Below are 18,121 nucleotides of genomic sequence, written 5' to 3' on the forward strand. Positions count from 1 at the left end.
TAATGGGAGATTTTAACTTTCCAGATATTGACTGGAACTTTTGGCTTGGTCACTCGCATACTAGCAAGACTTTTGTGGATTTATTGGATGACTGTTTTCTACAGCAAAATGTTCGAGAGGCAACCAGAGGGAGTAATACTCTTGATCTGATTATCACTAGTGATTCTTCATGCATTAAGAATCTGCAGATAACGGAACCACTGGATGACAGTGATCATAATGTATTGATGTGGGAATTATTTAAAGATGTAACTACCATCAACGCTAAATGGAAGAGCTTTTGCTTTCATAAAGGTGACTACAGAGGTCTCAGACAGTTTTAAATTCTGTACAGTGGGATCAACTGATGATGTTACTAACAGTGAATTCTAAATGGGAAGCATTCAGGAACTTAATTTTGGAGTCTACTAGGCTTTTCATTCCAACTAAGAAATACTGTTCAACGTTTAGGCCTAAATGGATGTCAGATGAATTAATGAGGCTAGTGGCAGAGAAGAAGAATGTATGGGATGCATATAAAGTGTCAGGCAACACAGAAGCCTATGGCAGGTATAAACTAGTCTGTAATTAAGTCACAAAGGAGGTTAGGCAGGCGAAGGCAGATTATAAGAAATCTTTAGCAAAGGATGCAAAGAAAAACAGCAAAGAGTTCTTTACTTATATAAACGCTAGAAGGAAAGGGATATATCAGATTGGGCTATTTAACATAGGTGGGTTGATTATTGATGATCATGCTCAGGTAGCTGATAAACTGAATGAGTATTTTGCATCTACATTCACACATGAGGAGTTATTCAATGAGGGGAGTGCCAGAAGTTTATCAAATGCTAACAGGAAGCTAAGTGATTTTGTGATAACTGAGAGCAAAATGGTGGAGAAATTGGAGTTAAACATAAGGAAGGCATCTGGGGTGGACGAGATCTATCCCATTATATTAAATGGGATAGATCTCGTAAAGGGAGGCAGCAAAGGAAGTAAGCAGACCTTACCATAATTATGAGGGCTTCCTTGGACTCAGGGGAGGTCCCCATGGACTGGAGGTTAAAGAAGCATTGCAGGATCATTTAGACAAGACTGCAGTAATAGTTAAGACACAGCATGGGTTTGTCAAAGGGAGGTCTTGTCTGACCAATTTGATTGATTACTATCATGTGGTCACAAAGGAACTGAATGCCAAAAATTATTTTGATATCATATACTTGGATTTCAGGAAAGCTTTTGATATTGTTGCACATGGAAGACTGCTGTACAAATTTCAGAGGTATGGTATCAAGGGTAAGCTGCTACAATGGATAAAGGGATGGTTGAGTGGGAGACAACAGAGAGTGGTAATCAATGGACACTGCTTTTTGTGGACAAATGTTATTAGTGGAGTTTCCCAGGGTTCGCTATTGGGCCCATTGTTGTTTTGCATATTTATCAGTGATATTGATGAAAGTATATCAAGTTTAATGTCCAAGTTTGTAGATGATACAAAGGTTGGCAGGGTTGTTAACAACAGTAATGGCAGTATGCTACTCCAACTGGATCTAGATAAGTGGGAAAATGGGCTGAGAAGTGGCAACTGTAGTTTAACCTTGACAAATGCAAAGTACTGCATATGAGTAGCAATAACCGAAGAGAAACGTACGAACTGGGTGGTACTACACTCAGGGAAGTGGAAAGTGAAAAAGATCTGGGGATAATTGTGGAGCCAAATATGAAGTTCGCTGAGCAGTTTAGACTGGCTGCAAGGGCAGGTCATGGAGTCTTGTCAATGATATATAGGAATTTTGCTAGCAGGGACAGGGAGGTGATAATACCATTATACAAGACAATGGTCAGGCCACACCTAGAGTACTGTGTACAGGTCTGGAGCCTGATTTTAAGGATGTAGAGTTCTTAGAAAGAGTACAAAGAAGGGCAAGATTGGTGAGGGGAATAAAGGGGTGCTCTTACCAAGAAAGGCTTAAGTTCTGCAAATTACATCGCGTGGAGCGTAGGCATCCGCGAGGTGATCTGATTGAAGTGTATAAGGCCTTGAATGGGTTGAGCAAGCTGAATACTGATGGGATTCTTCGTCTTGCTCAGACTAAGAACCTGAGGGGGCACAGTTTCGAATTGAGGAAAGATAGTTGTAGACTAGATGTGTGGAAATTTGCCTTTAGCCATCGGGTAGTTGATTGGTGGAACAGGCTTGTAACAAATGGAGGGATGAAATGGGATTGTATTTTTTTTTTTTTTTTTTTTTTTTTTTTTTGGCTGATGCTGCATAAGCTTGCTTTCTTGCATCGTATGCCTCTACTAATGCTAATGCAGCTGCATTAAAATAAAGCTACTTTAAAATTCTTTCGCCACCTCCCAGTCCATCTGTATAATTTTTCTAAATCTTGTTACAGTAGTGTACAGGGATTATTGTCATTAACCACCTTGCCAACTGTTTTATCATATGCAAACTTGAATATTAAATGTGATATACCTTCATCAATATCATTAATAAATATTTAAAACAATCAATAATAAATATTTAAAACAACTGAATCATAGGGGATATGACTAATAACATTAGTACATGGAGAGCAGTGACCATTGATAACTGTGTTTTGTCTTCTCCTACTCAACCATTCCTTGATCCATAAGCGTAACTTGCTACACAGTTCTAATTTTTATAGCAATCTTATATACAACAGTGTCAAAAGCTTTCCTGAGATAAGTATATGTTGTTAAAATTATTTTAACAACATATACTTATATCTCAGGAAAATATCAATCTCAAAAAGAATTCGGCAATAATGATTGCCGTATTTCTAATATCCAATTGTATTGAGATTTGGAAAGACTTTCAATGATTCTAAAAGAACCAAATATAAAACTTCATGAAAATTCATCCACTGAGAATTGAGTTATTACACACAGATTGAGTTATCACAAGGAATAATAATTTCCGAATTTCCCTTGGTCAATTTTAATGAAATGTGGGATAGCTTGACAGTTCTTTCTAAAAGACCAAATATAAAATTTTATGAAAACCATTCACTAGGAGTTGATATATTACATGTGAACTGACAGACAGGTGGACATGGAGAAGAGAATAGGTGTTTTATGCATATATGCTAATGCACCTAAAAGAAGTGCAACTGCTGTTTGTCATAATGTGTAATTTCTGAAGGCTCTGTAATATCAAAATGAGTGAAAGCCTATCCAACAAGCAACTGGGTCATATGTTAAGAAATCAAATATTCCATTAGGAGCTTGAGAATTTAATGAGCTACTGCCTAAAAATTTACTTGATCCAAATAATACAAGGCTTACAAGAGTTTTTGTATTCATTCTATGATTGTATGTACCTAATTAGGTTTTTTTTAAGTTTTTAAGAAGACTAAATTTCAAAAGTATTAGTTGAAGTGCTGTTTTAATTATACACATTATTGATTTTGATTGTACATGTAGTTGTGTATGCCCACTGGTCTAATTATTTATTTTATTTTTTCAGTTCAGATCTGCGATAAATTTGTATGTGCAGGAATTGATACTTTTGGATCACGTGGTGCTGTGTTATTAAAGTGGTTAGAGAGGGTGAGTTCTCATTAATATTTTCATTACTAGGGACAGTTTGCTAAAATTAATTTTTCTAAATCTTAATGGATCCATAAAATATTCTAAAGCAGTGCACATATTCTGTTACCTGTATTCTAGGCTAATGTAGCATATTCTAACTTCCTAAAATCTCTTGTTAAGTTTCTGCTATCCTTTCAGTAACTGGAGGAAAAATTTTTTTTTTTTTTTTTTTTTTTCTTAAGATAATCCCTCCCCTTTCAAGAAGCAAGGTAAAACTGTGTAAAATCTGGAACTTTACAATCTCGAAAAATGTGGCACATTTTACAAAAAATTTACATTTTAAAATTCAGAAATATTAAGAAAGCAATACAGTACACTCATATCAGTGATCACATTTATCTTTAAGTGTTTGTGCAAAAATTTCTCTTTATAAGATACTTGCAGGACTATTTACTCTCAAAACTGCTTTTGCAGACAGCAAGTTTTCTTTTTTCAATTCCTACTATTAGTTCACACTCTCCCTATATATATCTTGTTCAAATTTTCAATCGTTAATAAAATACTTTTTATTCATCCACTCAAGTTCAAATACATTTTTTTAAACTTGTAGTGGATGACACTTGATGTTAATACAGTTTTTTTCAAATATTAATTAATTAATTTTAGTTTTATATGGGAGAAAAAAAATTTCTCTTATATAAGATATTTATCAGGATATAAATTTAGGAATAAAATTGAAATCAACAGGCAGTAGCTCAATCGGTAAAATGCAAGGATTTCAGTATTTTTCACGTGAAGGTGAAGAATGCGAGTTCAATTCTTGTGAAAATCAATAATTTTTTGATAAATTTTTGAAGTCGAAAGTTCGTTGTTGACCTAAGTAGGAATTGACTTTAAAAATTTTTTTATATTACTTGTTTTTTTTTTTTTTTTTAAATGAAATCCCCAAATGTATTAGAACCTATAGTATTTAGGACAATGTGGGTTGAAGGCTGAAAAGATGAAAGAAGATACTTGTTGACATTAGACTTGAATTTCTATTTTTTTTTTTTTTTTTTCCAATATGTAAGAAGGGAGGTTATTCCAGAAAACAGAATTTGAAGGAATAAATGAGGAAGAAGGAAAGTTGGTTCTGTGAGTTTGAAGTGGGCAGTAAAAGGATGCCGACTGGTTTTGGCACATGGTTGGAGAGGGGGGGAGAGAGACTATCCCTTTTGAATGGAGTATAGAAACCTGAGAGAGGTTATGGGGTACCTCACCAGATGTAGAATCAATATTTCATGATGAAGCGGATTTGAGATTTGTACAGAGTGAATAGCTGTTTAGAAGAAAAGTAATGATGATGAGAGCAAAAGAGAAAATCCAGATGCAGAGAAAGCAATATTTTTGATGTGCTTATGCCAAGAGAGATTAGAAGTCAGGGTAATCCCTAATAGAGATATGTGATCTTGTCTAGAAATCTGAGTATCATCGAAAGCATAGGAGCAGAAGAAGATAGGACTGAGTTTTAAAAGAATTGAATATAAGTTATCTTTGCCCCACTGGAGAATGATCTGCAGATTAGCATTTAGGGAATTGGTACTGGATATTTGAGAAATTCGGAGTTGTTTGTGCAGTATAAGGTTTCTCAAACTGGAAGGTGGAATGCAATGTGCTGTCATCAGTAAAATTCTGCATAGAATTTACAGTCAATGGGAAAGGTCTTTAATATACAAGAGGAAAAGAGTGGGAAAAAGAACTGAACCTCGGGGAACACCTGCATTAGTGGAGAAGATAGAAGACAGATAGCCATCTACCATCATCTACAGTGAGCAGAGAAAAAACTGGATACCCTACAAAAAACATTTGGTTAACCATAAGATGGACGCTTATTTAGAAGGCCTTTGTGCCAAACACAATCAAAGGCTTATGAAATGTCAAGAGCAACTGCTTGAGGTTCACCACACTTTTCCATTGAATCCATACATGGATGGATAACATAAGCCTGATAACATATCACCTGTGGATTAACACTGTCAGAATCCATATTGGTGATTGCTGATTAGATGTAAGGTTTCTAGATAGTTTAGGAGTTGGTGGTTAATGGATTTCTCCATTAGTTTAGATTGAAATAGTGATGTTGGGATATAATTCAACTAAGTTTTTTTTTTTTTTATTCTTGAATAAATGTCTAATTCTAAGCAACAAATTTTTTCCATTCAAAACGTGTTGCAAAGATTGGATTTCTTGATGTAACTCTTTGGCATTGATGTTGCTGCTCCCGTCTTCACCAGTGGGAATTCCTTAACTTGTTTGACGTTTTGTTTCTATTGCACTTTTAAATAAATCCATGAAGTTTTCTGATTTTAGAATAAGATGAAAAGCTGAGGATATTTCATTCATTCGATCAAATATTTCTTGTAAGCTAATGATAGCTACATTGATCATCATATTAAAAAAATCAGTTTCAAGCCTTTTGATTGGATCAATAGAGCATTCATCTGAAGTTTCATAGGTAAACTTGTGCTTTTTTCTAGAAACTCTCACTTCTAGTAAAACTGATGGTACTTCCAACTCAGTTGCAATGTCTATAGCTTTATCCATATACAATTTTTAAATCCTGATGTTCTAAATTTCTTTAGTTCACTATGAGCACCTATCAATATAATTGCAGTGTTCATATCAGTTGTACTGCTTTACATGGCTTTACTTACTTTATTTATAATACCAAACAGCTTATATTAAACAAACAATTTATATTTCATACTAAACAACTACACTTTTAATAAATTTAAATGAAGTAATTTCTGTTAACAAACCTTGCATTTCAGACTGCAATTTTACATCTTTTCCTTTGGCCTGTTCCTTGATTTCATTTAATGTAATATTCCGTAACTGATATTGTTCTGCTTCAACAGCTTTTATCTTTCCTTCCCTTCTTATTTCTGGTATAGATTTCACAGTAATTTTTACGTGTCTTTTTAAAACATCCCACCTAATTAGCGAAGCAATGCAAAACATGTATAACCTTTGTAATGTTCCAAAAAAATAATTCTGCTGTTGAAGAATGTGCTGCATCAGATACAACTAAATTTAAATTATGTGCAACACACCAATATTGAATTTGTTTTGTACAATTAAAGTATTATATTAAGTAACAATCATTTTGTTTAATATTTAAAAAAATTAAAATATTATTGCAATTTGGGCCTCCTACATTTCCGGTCTGCCTGTACTTAGGTACAGCACCAAATGTTCTTAATGTTCCTGATAGAACAAACTTTCCTTTGCAATGAGTTGTCTGGTGTTGTACTTCTTTCGAACAGATGGCCTCACCAAAAGGTTAATCATCCATTTATTTATAAAAGATGAGACTTGGTTTTTCATTAGTAGGAGGTGGTCTCTAGTGGCAACACTGAGACAAAAATAGTTCTAAAGAAGTTGTTAGATGTAATTTACCATGTAATATATGAAATAAGAGTTTTTTTTTTTTTTTTTTTTTTTTTAAGTTGTAATATAAGCTAAAAACTGTTTTTCCTGAGTTTTCTTTGCTGGAGATCAGGTGTTATCTGATGAGGTACCAGCCAGCTAACCCTTTTGCGAGGCCATCTGTTAGAAAGCGATGGAATATAAGAGCAACTTGTTACAAAAACAAGTTTGTTCTGTTGTGCGAATTAAGACCTTTGCATTATCAATGAATTAAATCCTTGTGGCTTCAAAAACAGATGAAGGGACCAAGTAGTCCTGCAAACATCTTGTAATTTCTCTGAGGTTATATAATTTTAGCTGTATTATAACTTTGAATTTTTCTCTTAGTGCTGTCTCTTTTTCAATAAACTTTGTTACTTAGGAGGAACTGGGGGTATCAAAAAGTTTTTCCCTTCTGTGTATTATATGAACTTTGTTTTATTGACTGTAATATATGCCAGAAGTTTCATTGCCCTAACTCATATTTCTTTCATTACAGAGCTGAATGTGTGACAGTGTCATCATGGATAAAGTTGACTATCAATCAATTATGAAATTCTTGTTTTGGATAGGCAAACAGCCATGGACTATCCATGAAGAGATGTCTAAGGTGTATGGGGATATGTGTCCATCGTATGACATTGTAAAAAATTGGTGGAGACAGTTCAAGTGCAGCTGAGAGATCGTCCATGATGAGGAATGAAGGTGGCCATCAACATCCCACACTGCTGAATTCACGGAGAAAATCAAATAGTGGATCCTCAGTGACCATTGCAATACAATTAAATAGTTGCCGAGACTGGGATAAGCTGTGTATCAGTGGAAAGCATAATTCATAATGATTTGAATATGAATAAGGTCTCAGCATGATGAATTCTTTGCTTGCTCATGTTCTCTGTTGAATTGATTGCCATGTGTGACAGCGATCTATACCTGTTTTTTTTTTTTTTTGTTTTTTCTCCTATTGGTGACTATGGATGAATTGTAGATTCATCTTTGACCCAGAAACAAAACAGGTTTCAAAACAATGGAAACATCGCCAAGGCCAGATTGCAACCATCCATCTGTACAGAAGGTATTGCTGTCAGTGTTTTGAGAGGAGAAGGGTACCACCATCAATTCAAATTACTAAAGCAACTTACTGAAGCAATTACATGCAGCAATTAACAAAAAGCGATCTGGAATGCTCAGCAAAGGCATGTTGTTGTTTCATGACAGTGCATTAGCCCCACTGCTGTCGCAACCACTGATCACAGAAGTTAGGATTTCATAGCTTACCACACCCACCTTATTCACCTGACTTGGCACCTTCTGACTTCATCCTCTTTCCTTAGCTGTAATAATTTTTTCATGGGAAGCATTTTTTTTTTTTGGCAATGTAAAGGTAATTTCTGTGACAGCAGCTTGATTTTAAGAGCAAAGTGAGTCTTTCTACAAAAATGTAGAAAGTAAAAATGTAAAACTCAAAATATGGAAGAAATGTGTCACTTTAGTTAGAAGGCGCCTCCGTAGCCAGGTGGGCAGGAGCGGCAGTGCATAGTACACGCTTCTTGATTAGACCAGGGTTCGAGCCCGTGATCACCAAATATGGAGGATGTGGAAAGGTCAGGGAATGACCACCGCATATCCCCGGAGCAATATGGCCTTAGTTGCTAATGCTCCTAAAAACCAAATAACAACTTTAGGTAGAGGAGGAATACATAGAGGAGTAATATACATTCCAAATCTCAACCTCTTGAGACATGTAGAACATGGTCATGGAAAAACCTTTTGATACCCACTTGTACAGAGCTTGTTGTTGATGAATATTTTGATATCACTTTAGAACAGCCAAGAGCAAAGAGAGACTGTAAATGCTCAGTATGATGTATAGCTGGAAAAATCTATGCTTCATAAAATCTATGGTTAATCTTGTCTATAAATAGTGACTTACTAATGCACACAAATTAATTCACACAATCAGTATTTTTGTTGTCATAACTAGCCATACAACTTTTCAGGTGTATTACTTAAGTAGGACAAAAAACAACAGTCTGCTTGAGTTTACTCACTCATCTTTCCACTCCACCCCATATTAAATGCTGTGGAAGAGAAGGCTAAGTGGCTTGTTGTTTTCTCTCTCTCTCTGCTATATTTATTACGGTGGCAAAAATGAATCTTATCTATTTTTGCTATTACATATGAGAATTTGATTGAAATTCTCCATGCACATTATTAAAAGTAAAACATCACTTAAATTGATAGACTGCTTGTAATAATTCTTTAAGAAAAGTAGCTAATTTGTTTCTTATTCCCTCATTGCAGAATTTTTTTTTTTTTTTTTTCTCTGTAGCACCTCCATTGATATTCTGGGAACATTTGCTGTGACTATGTTTATTGTAATTAGTTTACATTTTGCAAACTAAATTGTTATTTAGATTCTGACATTTGGACTATCTTTTGGTCAATATAAATGTTTACAAATGAAAATATATTCAGTGTAATATGCTCTGACAAAACTCTGCCACTAAGTATGCCTCTCTAAAATCTAGAAAATTTTTAAAAGTGGTACCTCTCATCGCTGAGGGTGCCAGATTTTAAAGAGTTTACTGTATATCCGGTGTAATACATGCTATCAGACATAGTTCTTGAAAGGGTCGGGACCACCAGAGACAAAAATATAAATCCTGTAGCCCCACTAGAATGCTCAACTGCTACATGCAATCTCTAACAATGATACAAAACCAGCCATTAGATCCTGTAAGCTTGTTCCATCCCAGTGGTAGGGAAGTGCTAATTTTACTACTGGGGACACTGAAATATCACTTGCCCAATGTGCAGTTTTGTCAAGCAAGATAACTGCATGCAGGCAGGAGCATTATTTCTTTCTCCTCCAAGTAGTGTTGTGGGAAGGGATCTACCCTTTTAACTTGAGTTATAGGTAAAACTGTTCCATTAAGGTACACATAGTTTACAGAATGATGTACCAGATATGTTATGCTCAGAGCTGACTTTGTGCTAACATAAAACAACCCAACTGAAGCTGTCTCCGATTCATAAAATCTGCTATTCATTTCAAACCTTTTTATTTTATGGATATCTGAAATGAGCTTCTTTGTTGTTGTTATTGGTGGACAAAGGGTTATAGATGACAAAAGTGCAGTAGTTTCCAAAATAATTGACCCACAGTAATAAAATTGTGTGGAAGTACATTATATTGTGATTAATTAGCACCATGTTTGAATTTATGAGTAAAACAGTATTCTGTAATTGAAAAATACAAATTATATAATGCATGCTAGAAAATGTGTATGCAGCAGAGGAGGCTGTAAACCTAAATAAGTAATAAGATTTCCATGAATAGCCAGGTTGCACAAGGCTCTCGTGCAGCTAGTGGGTATTTAAGAGTCCTAGGAAATGGAGACTGAGGCGAGAGGGACACAAATCGTGGGAAGTCTGCCTACACACTTGGAATAAAATTTGGCGGGAGAATATGCTTGTACTCGTATATAAAAAGGTACAGGCTTCTGGATAATAATTTAATAATTATAAAATAAAATAGCTAACCATAATAGCAGGAAAAAAACCTTCCTCACAGCAGGAAAAAACTTTCCTTTATGAGTTTCCCTAGTGTTACACTACTTTCCAAGACATTTGTTTGGAAATAACACAGTTGGCATAACTTTTTAATGAATGATGCCATTCTTCTAGTTTTCCACCCTTAGGCAGGTTCAGGTCTCCAATGACACCATACTTTTCTATCTTGTGCTTTCATTTTAATTCCTGCATAATTTTCTCTTCCCATCCAATCCATCATTCCAAATCTCCTTCTCTCAACAGCTCTCTTACCCCCAATTACTTCCCTCAACATGCTTTCTCTTCTCAATACATGTCCTATAAAGTTCTTTTGTCTTTTTCTTAGTTCTTTTACTAACGTTCTCTCTTCACCTACTTTCTTCAAAACTTCCTCATTATACTCACCCTGTCCACCCATTTCACCTTTTCCATTCTTCTCTACACCCACATCTCGAATGCTTTTAGCCATATAATCTCCTCTCTTCCCAATGCCCATGTCTCTGATTCATATAGTACAACAGTCCATATTAATGTTTTCACCATTTGCTTTCTTAATTCCTTCTTGAAATTTCTTCTCAATAGTTCTTTTCTGTTACTGAATTCCTCTTTGTCCATTGCAATTCTTATTTTTATTTCCTCCAGGCCTTTCCATTTTCTGTCATTATGCTTCTCAAGTATCTGTCCACCTGTTCCAATATTATTTCATCTAATTTTACATTGATTCTTCTTCCTGGCCACTTTGCAATTAACATTATCTTGGTTTTCTTGCTGTTAATCTTCATATTGTACTCCTTTACTTTATTGTTCAAGATATCCAGGGAGCTCTGTAATTCTTCCTCATTATTAACAGTCAATACCTGGTCGTCTGCAAAGCTTGTTGTCTTTATCTTCTCCTCTCCTACTTTTACACCTCCTTTCTGCTCTTCTTTGTACTCTTTCATTAATGCTTCTGCATATAAATTAAATAGTAAAAGGGACATGGAATGTCCTTGCCTTACATCCCTACCAGTGTCTACGTCTTCTGATTCCTCTCCATCAATCCAAACCACAGCTGTCTGTCCCATGTAAAGTTCCAAAATTAGTTTAAGATCTCTTTTATCTATTCCTATCTTTCCTAGGACTTCCATCAGCTTAACCCAATTCACTCTGTCAAAAGCCTTTTTGAGATCAACAAAACAGATTGCCAGATCGTTTCCTATTTCCATGCTTCTTTCTGCTAGTGTTCTTAATATTCCTATTGCCTCTCTGGTCCCACAGCTTTCTCTAAATCCAAACTTGATCTTCTATGAATTCACAATCCTTTGCTTTTGCTTTAATTTATTCTGAGAGAATTTTTAGTAATATTTTTGAGGAGTGGAAATTAAACTGGTTGTCCTATAGTTGGTACAATTTGTTGTACCAACTGTAGGACATTTTTCTTCTTTTCTAATGGGATGATTATGGATTTTAGAAAGTCTTTCTAAAATGCATAATCTTTTGGCGATAATGATGCCAAAACATTAATCTGCTATTTAACCATTGTCTCATCTTTTAAATAAATGGTAAATTAACCTTTTAGCAGTGTAATATTTGTTTTAAAGTAGTGCAATACCAGCAGGGAAAGTATTTTTTTATTTTATTTATTTTTTTTTTAAGGCAAAGTTTGTTCAGTTTCAATTTCATTAATTGTAAAGGTTATGTAATCCTAGTTACAGTAATTTATTAGCATGACATGTTTATTATCTGTCATAAGCTAGCATGTAAAAAGAGTATTATAGGTTGATAATTCCACCTTGCTATGCTAGTACTCCAAGCATTGACTGCCACAGATACTTTTGGAATGCTTTATGTAAGCTAGTTATATAGTAAGGTTGAAACGAAATTTAACATTTTCCTAGAAATTGCTCCGAAGCATAAATAATCTTCAAAGAAACTTGAATGCTGAAAAACATAATAGTTGAAATATGTATGGGAAAGGAGCCTAGTTCAAAAAAATAAGTTAGTTCCTTTGTAAAGACTTGAACTTGTTCCAGCTTAAAGTTTACTTGAAAAGAACTTGTTTCTTCTAAGCTCTGGTTTGAATGTGTCATTCACAAATCCCACAGAAAAATTATTTGTAAGGATGAGATTAAGTTAGAGAACAAAGTGACCAACCATTCAATCCATTAACCCAACCCAGAAAGTGTTCATTCAGACAGTGTTACATAGTCTCCTCCACCAATATAGTGGTTTTATCACTTGTCATTCATTAGTGAGTCTGAATTCAAATCCCCTCAGAGACTGGAGAAATTAAGGGCCTCTTCAGTTGGAGCTGTAGTTTTTCTGATCTCAGGCAGAGAATATATGTTTTTTCCTCATGAGTTATTCCAGGTTTTTCAGTCCACACAATATGCAAAACAATCTGCAAATGTACTTTTACACTGGCACTATATAGCCTAAAATTTTGATATGCTGTTAAATCAACAGTTCACACTTTGTTGAAAATAGTGTATTTTGTCTCCTCATGAATTTGGAAAAGCAGAAAGTTCTTTAGCATATTGAGGTACATAGTACTCATGGCATTTTGGGGGGGAGTAATTGGTTTTCTCTTCTGCTCATTGCAAAAAATATGTACACTTCAGGACTGTCACAAATATGCTCTTCATTCATGTATGTGTTTTCAGAGTCCCAAAATCTCATATTGCAACTCACATGGAAGGTGTAAAAATCTGACAATGATACCCCCAAATGAGGCTTTTTTCTTCTTCACATCAAGGGAATGCTTAAAATGGCTGATGTTAGCATATTATCATTGATTTCTTTGTAACATTGATTTCTCAGCTTCAATCTATAGCTGGTATGGATTGAAGGATAAGCATTTTCTTAACACTATCTACAATATTGTCTATAGCCCTCCAAGATCTAAATTAGTCTGAATTGTTGGTTTGCATGGACTACATAGGTCAGGTATTATTGTGTGTCAAGCTTGGCACATTCCTTCTGTAATAATAAAGGTTCATTTATTTTTGTTTTCTTTGTGTGACTTAAACAACAGCTGTCTCAATTTAATTTTTATGCCACTCAAGTACAGAGTACCTGGCAAGAGAAGTGTATAACCCAAGTTAAAAATACACTGAGCTCTTTCCTGTACCTTTCTGTAAAGGTTATTTGTAAATTTTCTGTAAATTTTTACTACTGCAGCACTTTTAATGATAGATGCAACAATTGTAACATGCCTGGCAATAAACTTGAAGTATTCATATGCAAGGCACTATATTTTTGCTTGAAAGAAAATAGTTATGCTGTTTTAAGAATTCAAGCTTTTTTTTTAATTATCCTGTATTATATAGTGGGATGTTGATTATCCAAACTTGTATCAGAGTGGCCTATTGGGATAATTGATCATTTCTTGTGGAAGCAATTTAAAGTCAGCTTCTCATTCTTTTAATCTCAGTTTGTTAATTTTTCCTGATCCTTATTTGCTTTACCTGTAGTGGAAATTTTCTGAAAAACAGATGTTTTGAATTTATGTAGTTTGCTATTGGTGCTTTGAGATTCAGTAAGCAAAGCTTGATAAAAGATGATTCAAGGATGGATGTGTATGTATTATTGCAGGTAAACAAAGAATTGCCATTCAAAACACAGACAGGTTTCTGTTGGAACATTGCTTGGATCTCATAGTAATGTGAATTGTAATGGAGACCATTTCAGGAGAAAAAGTAAATGTTGATTTCATGGGAATTAGGAAAAATTGAGGTCTTGTCTTTGCTGACTTGTACTTTATCATTTATTTACAGTTCATATTTCTCTTTTACACACTCCTTGACGATGGGCTACACTCGATAACGAAGATATTACCTAGTGTCATTATAACCACAGATGTACTTCCTAATTGCCATACCTCTTCTGGTGCATGTACATAAAGCAAACTCACAAGTTGTATATAATAATATTTAAAAACAAACATGTTTATCTAAACACAAATTGGCAGATTGTGTATGTAAGAATGTAAATTTTATATAATTGTAAAGTGTGAAGACTGTATATAAGAGTGTAAAGAGTATAATAAACTCTTCACCACTCTTCTAGTAAATTTTTCTTGTTGGAAAATACTGATTTAAATAATAATAGGGAGGAGGGCAATGAACCCCCTAACCAGAAGGCACTCTGAGTTCTGGGGTAACCTGTGGAGCAGCAAAGTTAGTCATAACAGCTGTGCACCCTGGATAGACCTAGAATGGAAGAGAACCAAAGATGTACAAGAGATGACAGAATGGGAGATCCAGGGAGAAGTACAACAGTCAATCAGGGAGTCTCACAACTGGCAAACCATGGTTGTGGGACTTCCTGATCGGATAGGAATAGATAACATGTGGATGTTATTCATTCCTTCCTGATCAGAAAGGAATAGATAACAACTACTGGTACAAGAAGTTAATGCACACAGACACATAGTAGAGCAATTCATCCAAATGATAAGGCACCCTGACACAATCCCAGATCCTTTAACTGAAGGAATTACCTGAAGGCTAAGGACAAAGACACCACAAACCCAGTGAAGAACAGACTAATCACCTCTCTCCCAGCAATATGCAAGATCTTGACCAGCTGCATAACTAAGAAGATATCAGACTACTTGGAGAGCCAGAACATTATGGCTGAACAGCAGAAGGGTTGTAAGCAGATGAGCAAAGGATGCAAGGAGCAATTTACCATTGACATGTCAGTTATGGATCAAGCCTACAAGCCCTGCAACCTGTACACTGCCTAAATAGACTACCACAAAGTCTTCGACTCTGTGTCCCATATCAGGCTGATAGAGACACTGAAATTGACTTTGTAGGGTGATCTACAAAGTCAGTCTGACACTGACACACTTTCTAAAAGCAACAAATGGCAAAGTGGAGAACCACTTTCAAGGTCAGGAACATCTCTGCTAGACCAATCCCCATCAAAAGTTCAGGGCATCTTCCAGAGAGATGCCCTGAACCCACTACAGTTCTATCTAGCACTGAACCTACTGTCTACCACACTCAATAATGGATATACCCTAAAAGAAGGGAGGAAGAAACTGTATGCCCACTCTCACCTAAGGTACATAGATGACATCAAACTCTATGCCACAACTGAGAATCAACTCAGTTGTGGCATAGAGCTGAACTCTTTGGTGATGTGGAGCTGCTCCACATCACCAAAGAGTTCAGCACTGACATCAGGATGGAGTTTGGCTAGACAAATGCAAGACAACCCATGGATTGCATCAGGGACATCCAGTCGGCCAAAACTACCAGCTGAAGACTGGTGAAGAAGGAATTGGAGGACAGAAGATTACTAAACTCTAACAGAGAGCTAAAGGATTTTGTAATAACAATGAGCAAAGTGGAGGAGAAATTGAAGTTAAACATAAAAAAGGCACCTGGGGCTGATGGAATCTATCCAGTTATATTGAAGGAGGCAGCGAGGGAAGTAAGAAAACCCTTAGCCATAATTATGAGAGCATCCTTAGATACAGGGGATCTCCCCATGGACTGGAGATGTGCAAATGTATTCCCAATTCAGAAAGGGGGTTCAAAGGGCGATGCAAATAATTATATACCTGTTAGTTTAACTTCTGTTCCAGAGAAAATAGTGGAGTCACTGGTTAAAGAAATGATGCAGGATCACCTAGACAAGACTGTAGTAATAGCTCAGACACAGCATGGGTTTGGTAAGGGGAAGTCTTATTTGACCAATTTGAATGGATACTATGTGGTCACAAAGGAACTGGATGCAAAAAATAATTTTGATATCAGATACTTGGATTTCAGGAAAGCTTTTGATACTGTTGCACATGGAAGACTGCTGTACAAATTGGAGCAGTATGACATTAAGGGCAAGTTGCTGCAATGGATAAAGGGATGGTTGAGTGGGAGGTGGCAGAGAGTAGTAATAAATGGACACTGCTCTACGTGGACTAATGTTATTAGTGGGGATCCCCAGGGTTTGCTGCTGGCCCCATTGTTTTATGTATTTATTAATGTATTAATAAATACATAAATTACATATATTGCTTAATGTCCAAATTTGCAGATGAAACAAAGGTTGGCAGGGTTGTTAATGATAGTAAAGACTGTATGATACTGCAGTAGGATCTAAAAAAGTTAGGTGGATGGGCTGAGAAGTGGCAACTGAAATTTAATATTGACAAATGTGAAGTAGCAGTAATCTAAGAGAAACATAATAATGTGGTACTACACTCACGGAGATGAAGAATAAAAAAGACCTGGGGATTAATTGTGCATTCGGATATGAAGTTCTCTGAGCAGTGCAGATGGGCTGCCAGAGCAGATCATGTTGTTTTGTCAATGATATATAGGAATTTTGCTAGCAGAGACAAGGTGATTATACGTTTGTATAAGGCCAATGGTCAGGCCACACCTTGAGTACTGCATACGGTTCAGGAGGCCTCATTTTAGGAAGGATGTAGAGTTGCTAAAAAGAGTACAGAGAAGGGCAACAAGATTGCTGAGAGGAACAAAGGGGTTCTTTTACCAGAAGAGGCTTAAATTCTATAAGTTGCAGCACCTGCAAAGTGATCTGATTGAGGTGTACAAGGCCTTGAATGGTTTGAGCAGGCTTAATGCTGATGGGATACTTCTGCTTGCTCAGATTATGAACCTGAGGGAGCATAAATTCAAATTGAGGAAAGATAGTTGTGGAATAGATGTGTGGAAGTTTGCCTTTAGCCATCAGGTAGTTGATTGCTGGAATAGCCTTCCATCTGTTGTGAAAGTTGATAGCTTAATAAAGTTAAGGCTGAACTAGACAAAACATTTGGAGTGACCAAATGGGTGAAATGGGAAGGTTCTTTTTTTTTTTTTTTTTTTTTTTGGCTGATGCTCTATAGGCCTGCTTTCTTGCATATGCCTCAACTAATGCTAAAGAAATCAAAGCCATGACAGAGGGAGAGACTTACAAATGTATGGGGATGATGCAGTCTTACATGTTAGAAAGTGAGGAGACCAAGGCCCACCTGACTGAGAAATATCATTAAAGAAGACTGAGAAGTCAAAGCTGAATGGTGGGGATATGGTTACTGCCATAAATGTTTACATAGTCCCAATACTAACATGTTCCTTTGAGATCATAGATTGTACCAACACTGAGCTGGAGGAAATTGAGATTGACCAGAATAATGGTAACTAATAGCCGCCAACACTACCTGAAGTTAGCCATCGAGAGACTAACCATAGCCTAGAAAGAATGAGGGAGGGGCTTGACTGACCTCATTGAACAAGAAAAGAAGGCTATTAAGAACCTGCTAGATTATGTCCAGGAAAACAGCACCCACCAATTTACCATGTTATAAGATGGACAAATAGCACAACATTCAACCTTAATAAGGATAAAGCCTTGAATGGTTTAAGCATGCTCAATGCTGATGGGATTCTTCCTCTAGCTCAGAAAAATCACCTGAGAGGGCATAAATTCAAATTGAGGAAAGACAGATGTAGGATAGACGTGAGGAAATTTGCCTTTAGCCAGCGGGTGGTTGGTTGGTGGAGGTTGATAGCCTAAATAAGTTTAAGGCTCAGGGACAGGTATTTGGAACGAACAGAGGGGTGAAGTGGAAGTGGGTTTTTTT

The 18,121-nt window shown here is 35.9% G+C and overlaps 1 protein-coding gene across 1 annotated transcript in view; it reads left to right on the forward strand.

Annotated features, from left to right (window-relative positions):
• The window catches only part of LOC150083286 (uncharacterized), a 159,738-nt gene that overhangs the window by 70,771 nt on the left and 70,846 nt on the right, over positions 1 to 18,121 (forward strand). Inside the window, exon 3 of the mRNA XM_090378463.1 lies at positions 3,473 to 3,555. Coding sequence (XP_090234589.1) covers positions 3,473 to 3,555 — 83 coding nt within the window. The remainder of the gene's footprint in view (positions 1 to 3,472; positions 3,556 to 18,121) is intronic.

Source organism: Mastigoproctus giganteus, chromosome 7 (assembly GCF_048544385.1).
Source record: "Mastigoproctus giganteus isolate SK-2022 chromosome 7, ASM4854438v1, whole genome shotgun sequence".
NCBI classification, from domain to species: Eukaryota; Metazoa; Arthropoda; class Arachnida; order Uropygi; family Thelyphonidae; genus Mastigoproctus; species Mastigoproctus giganteus.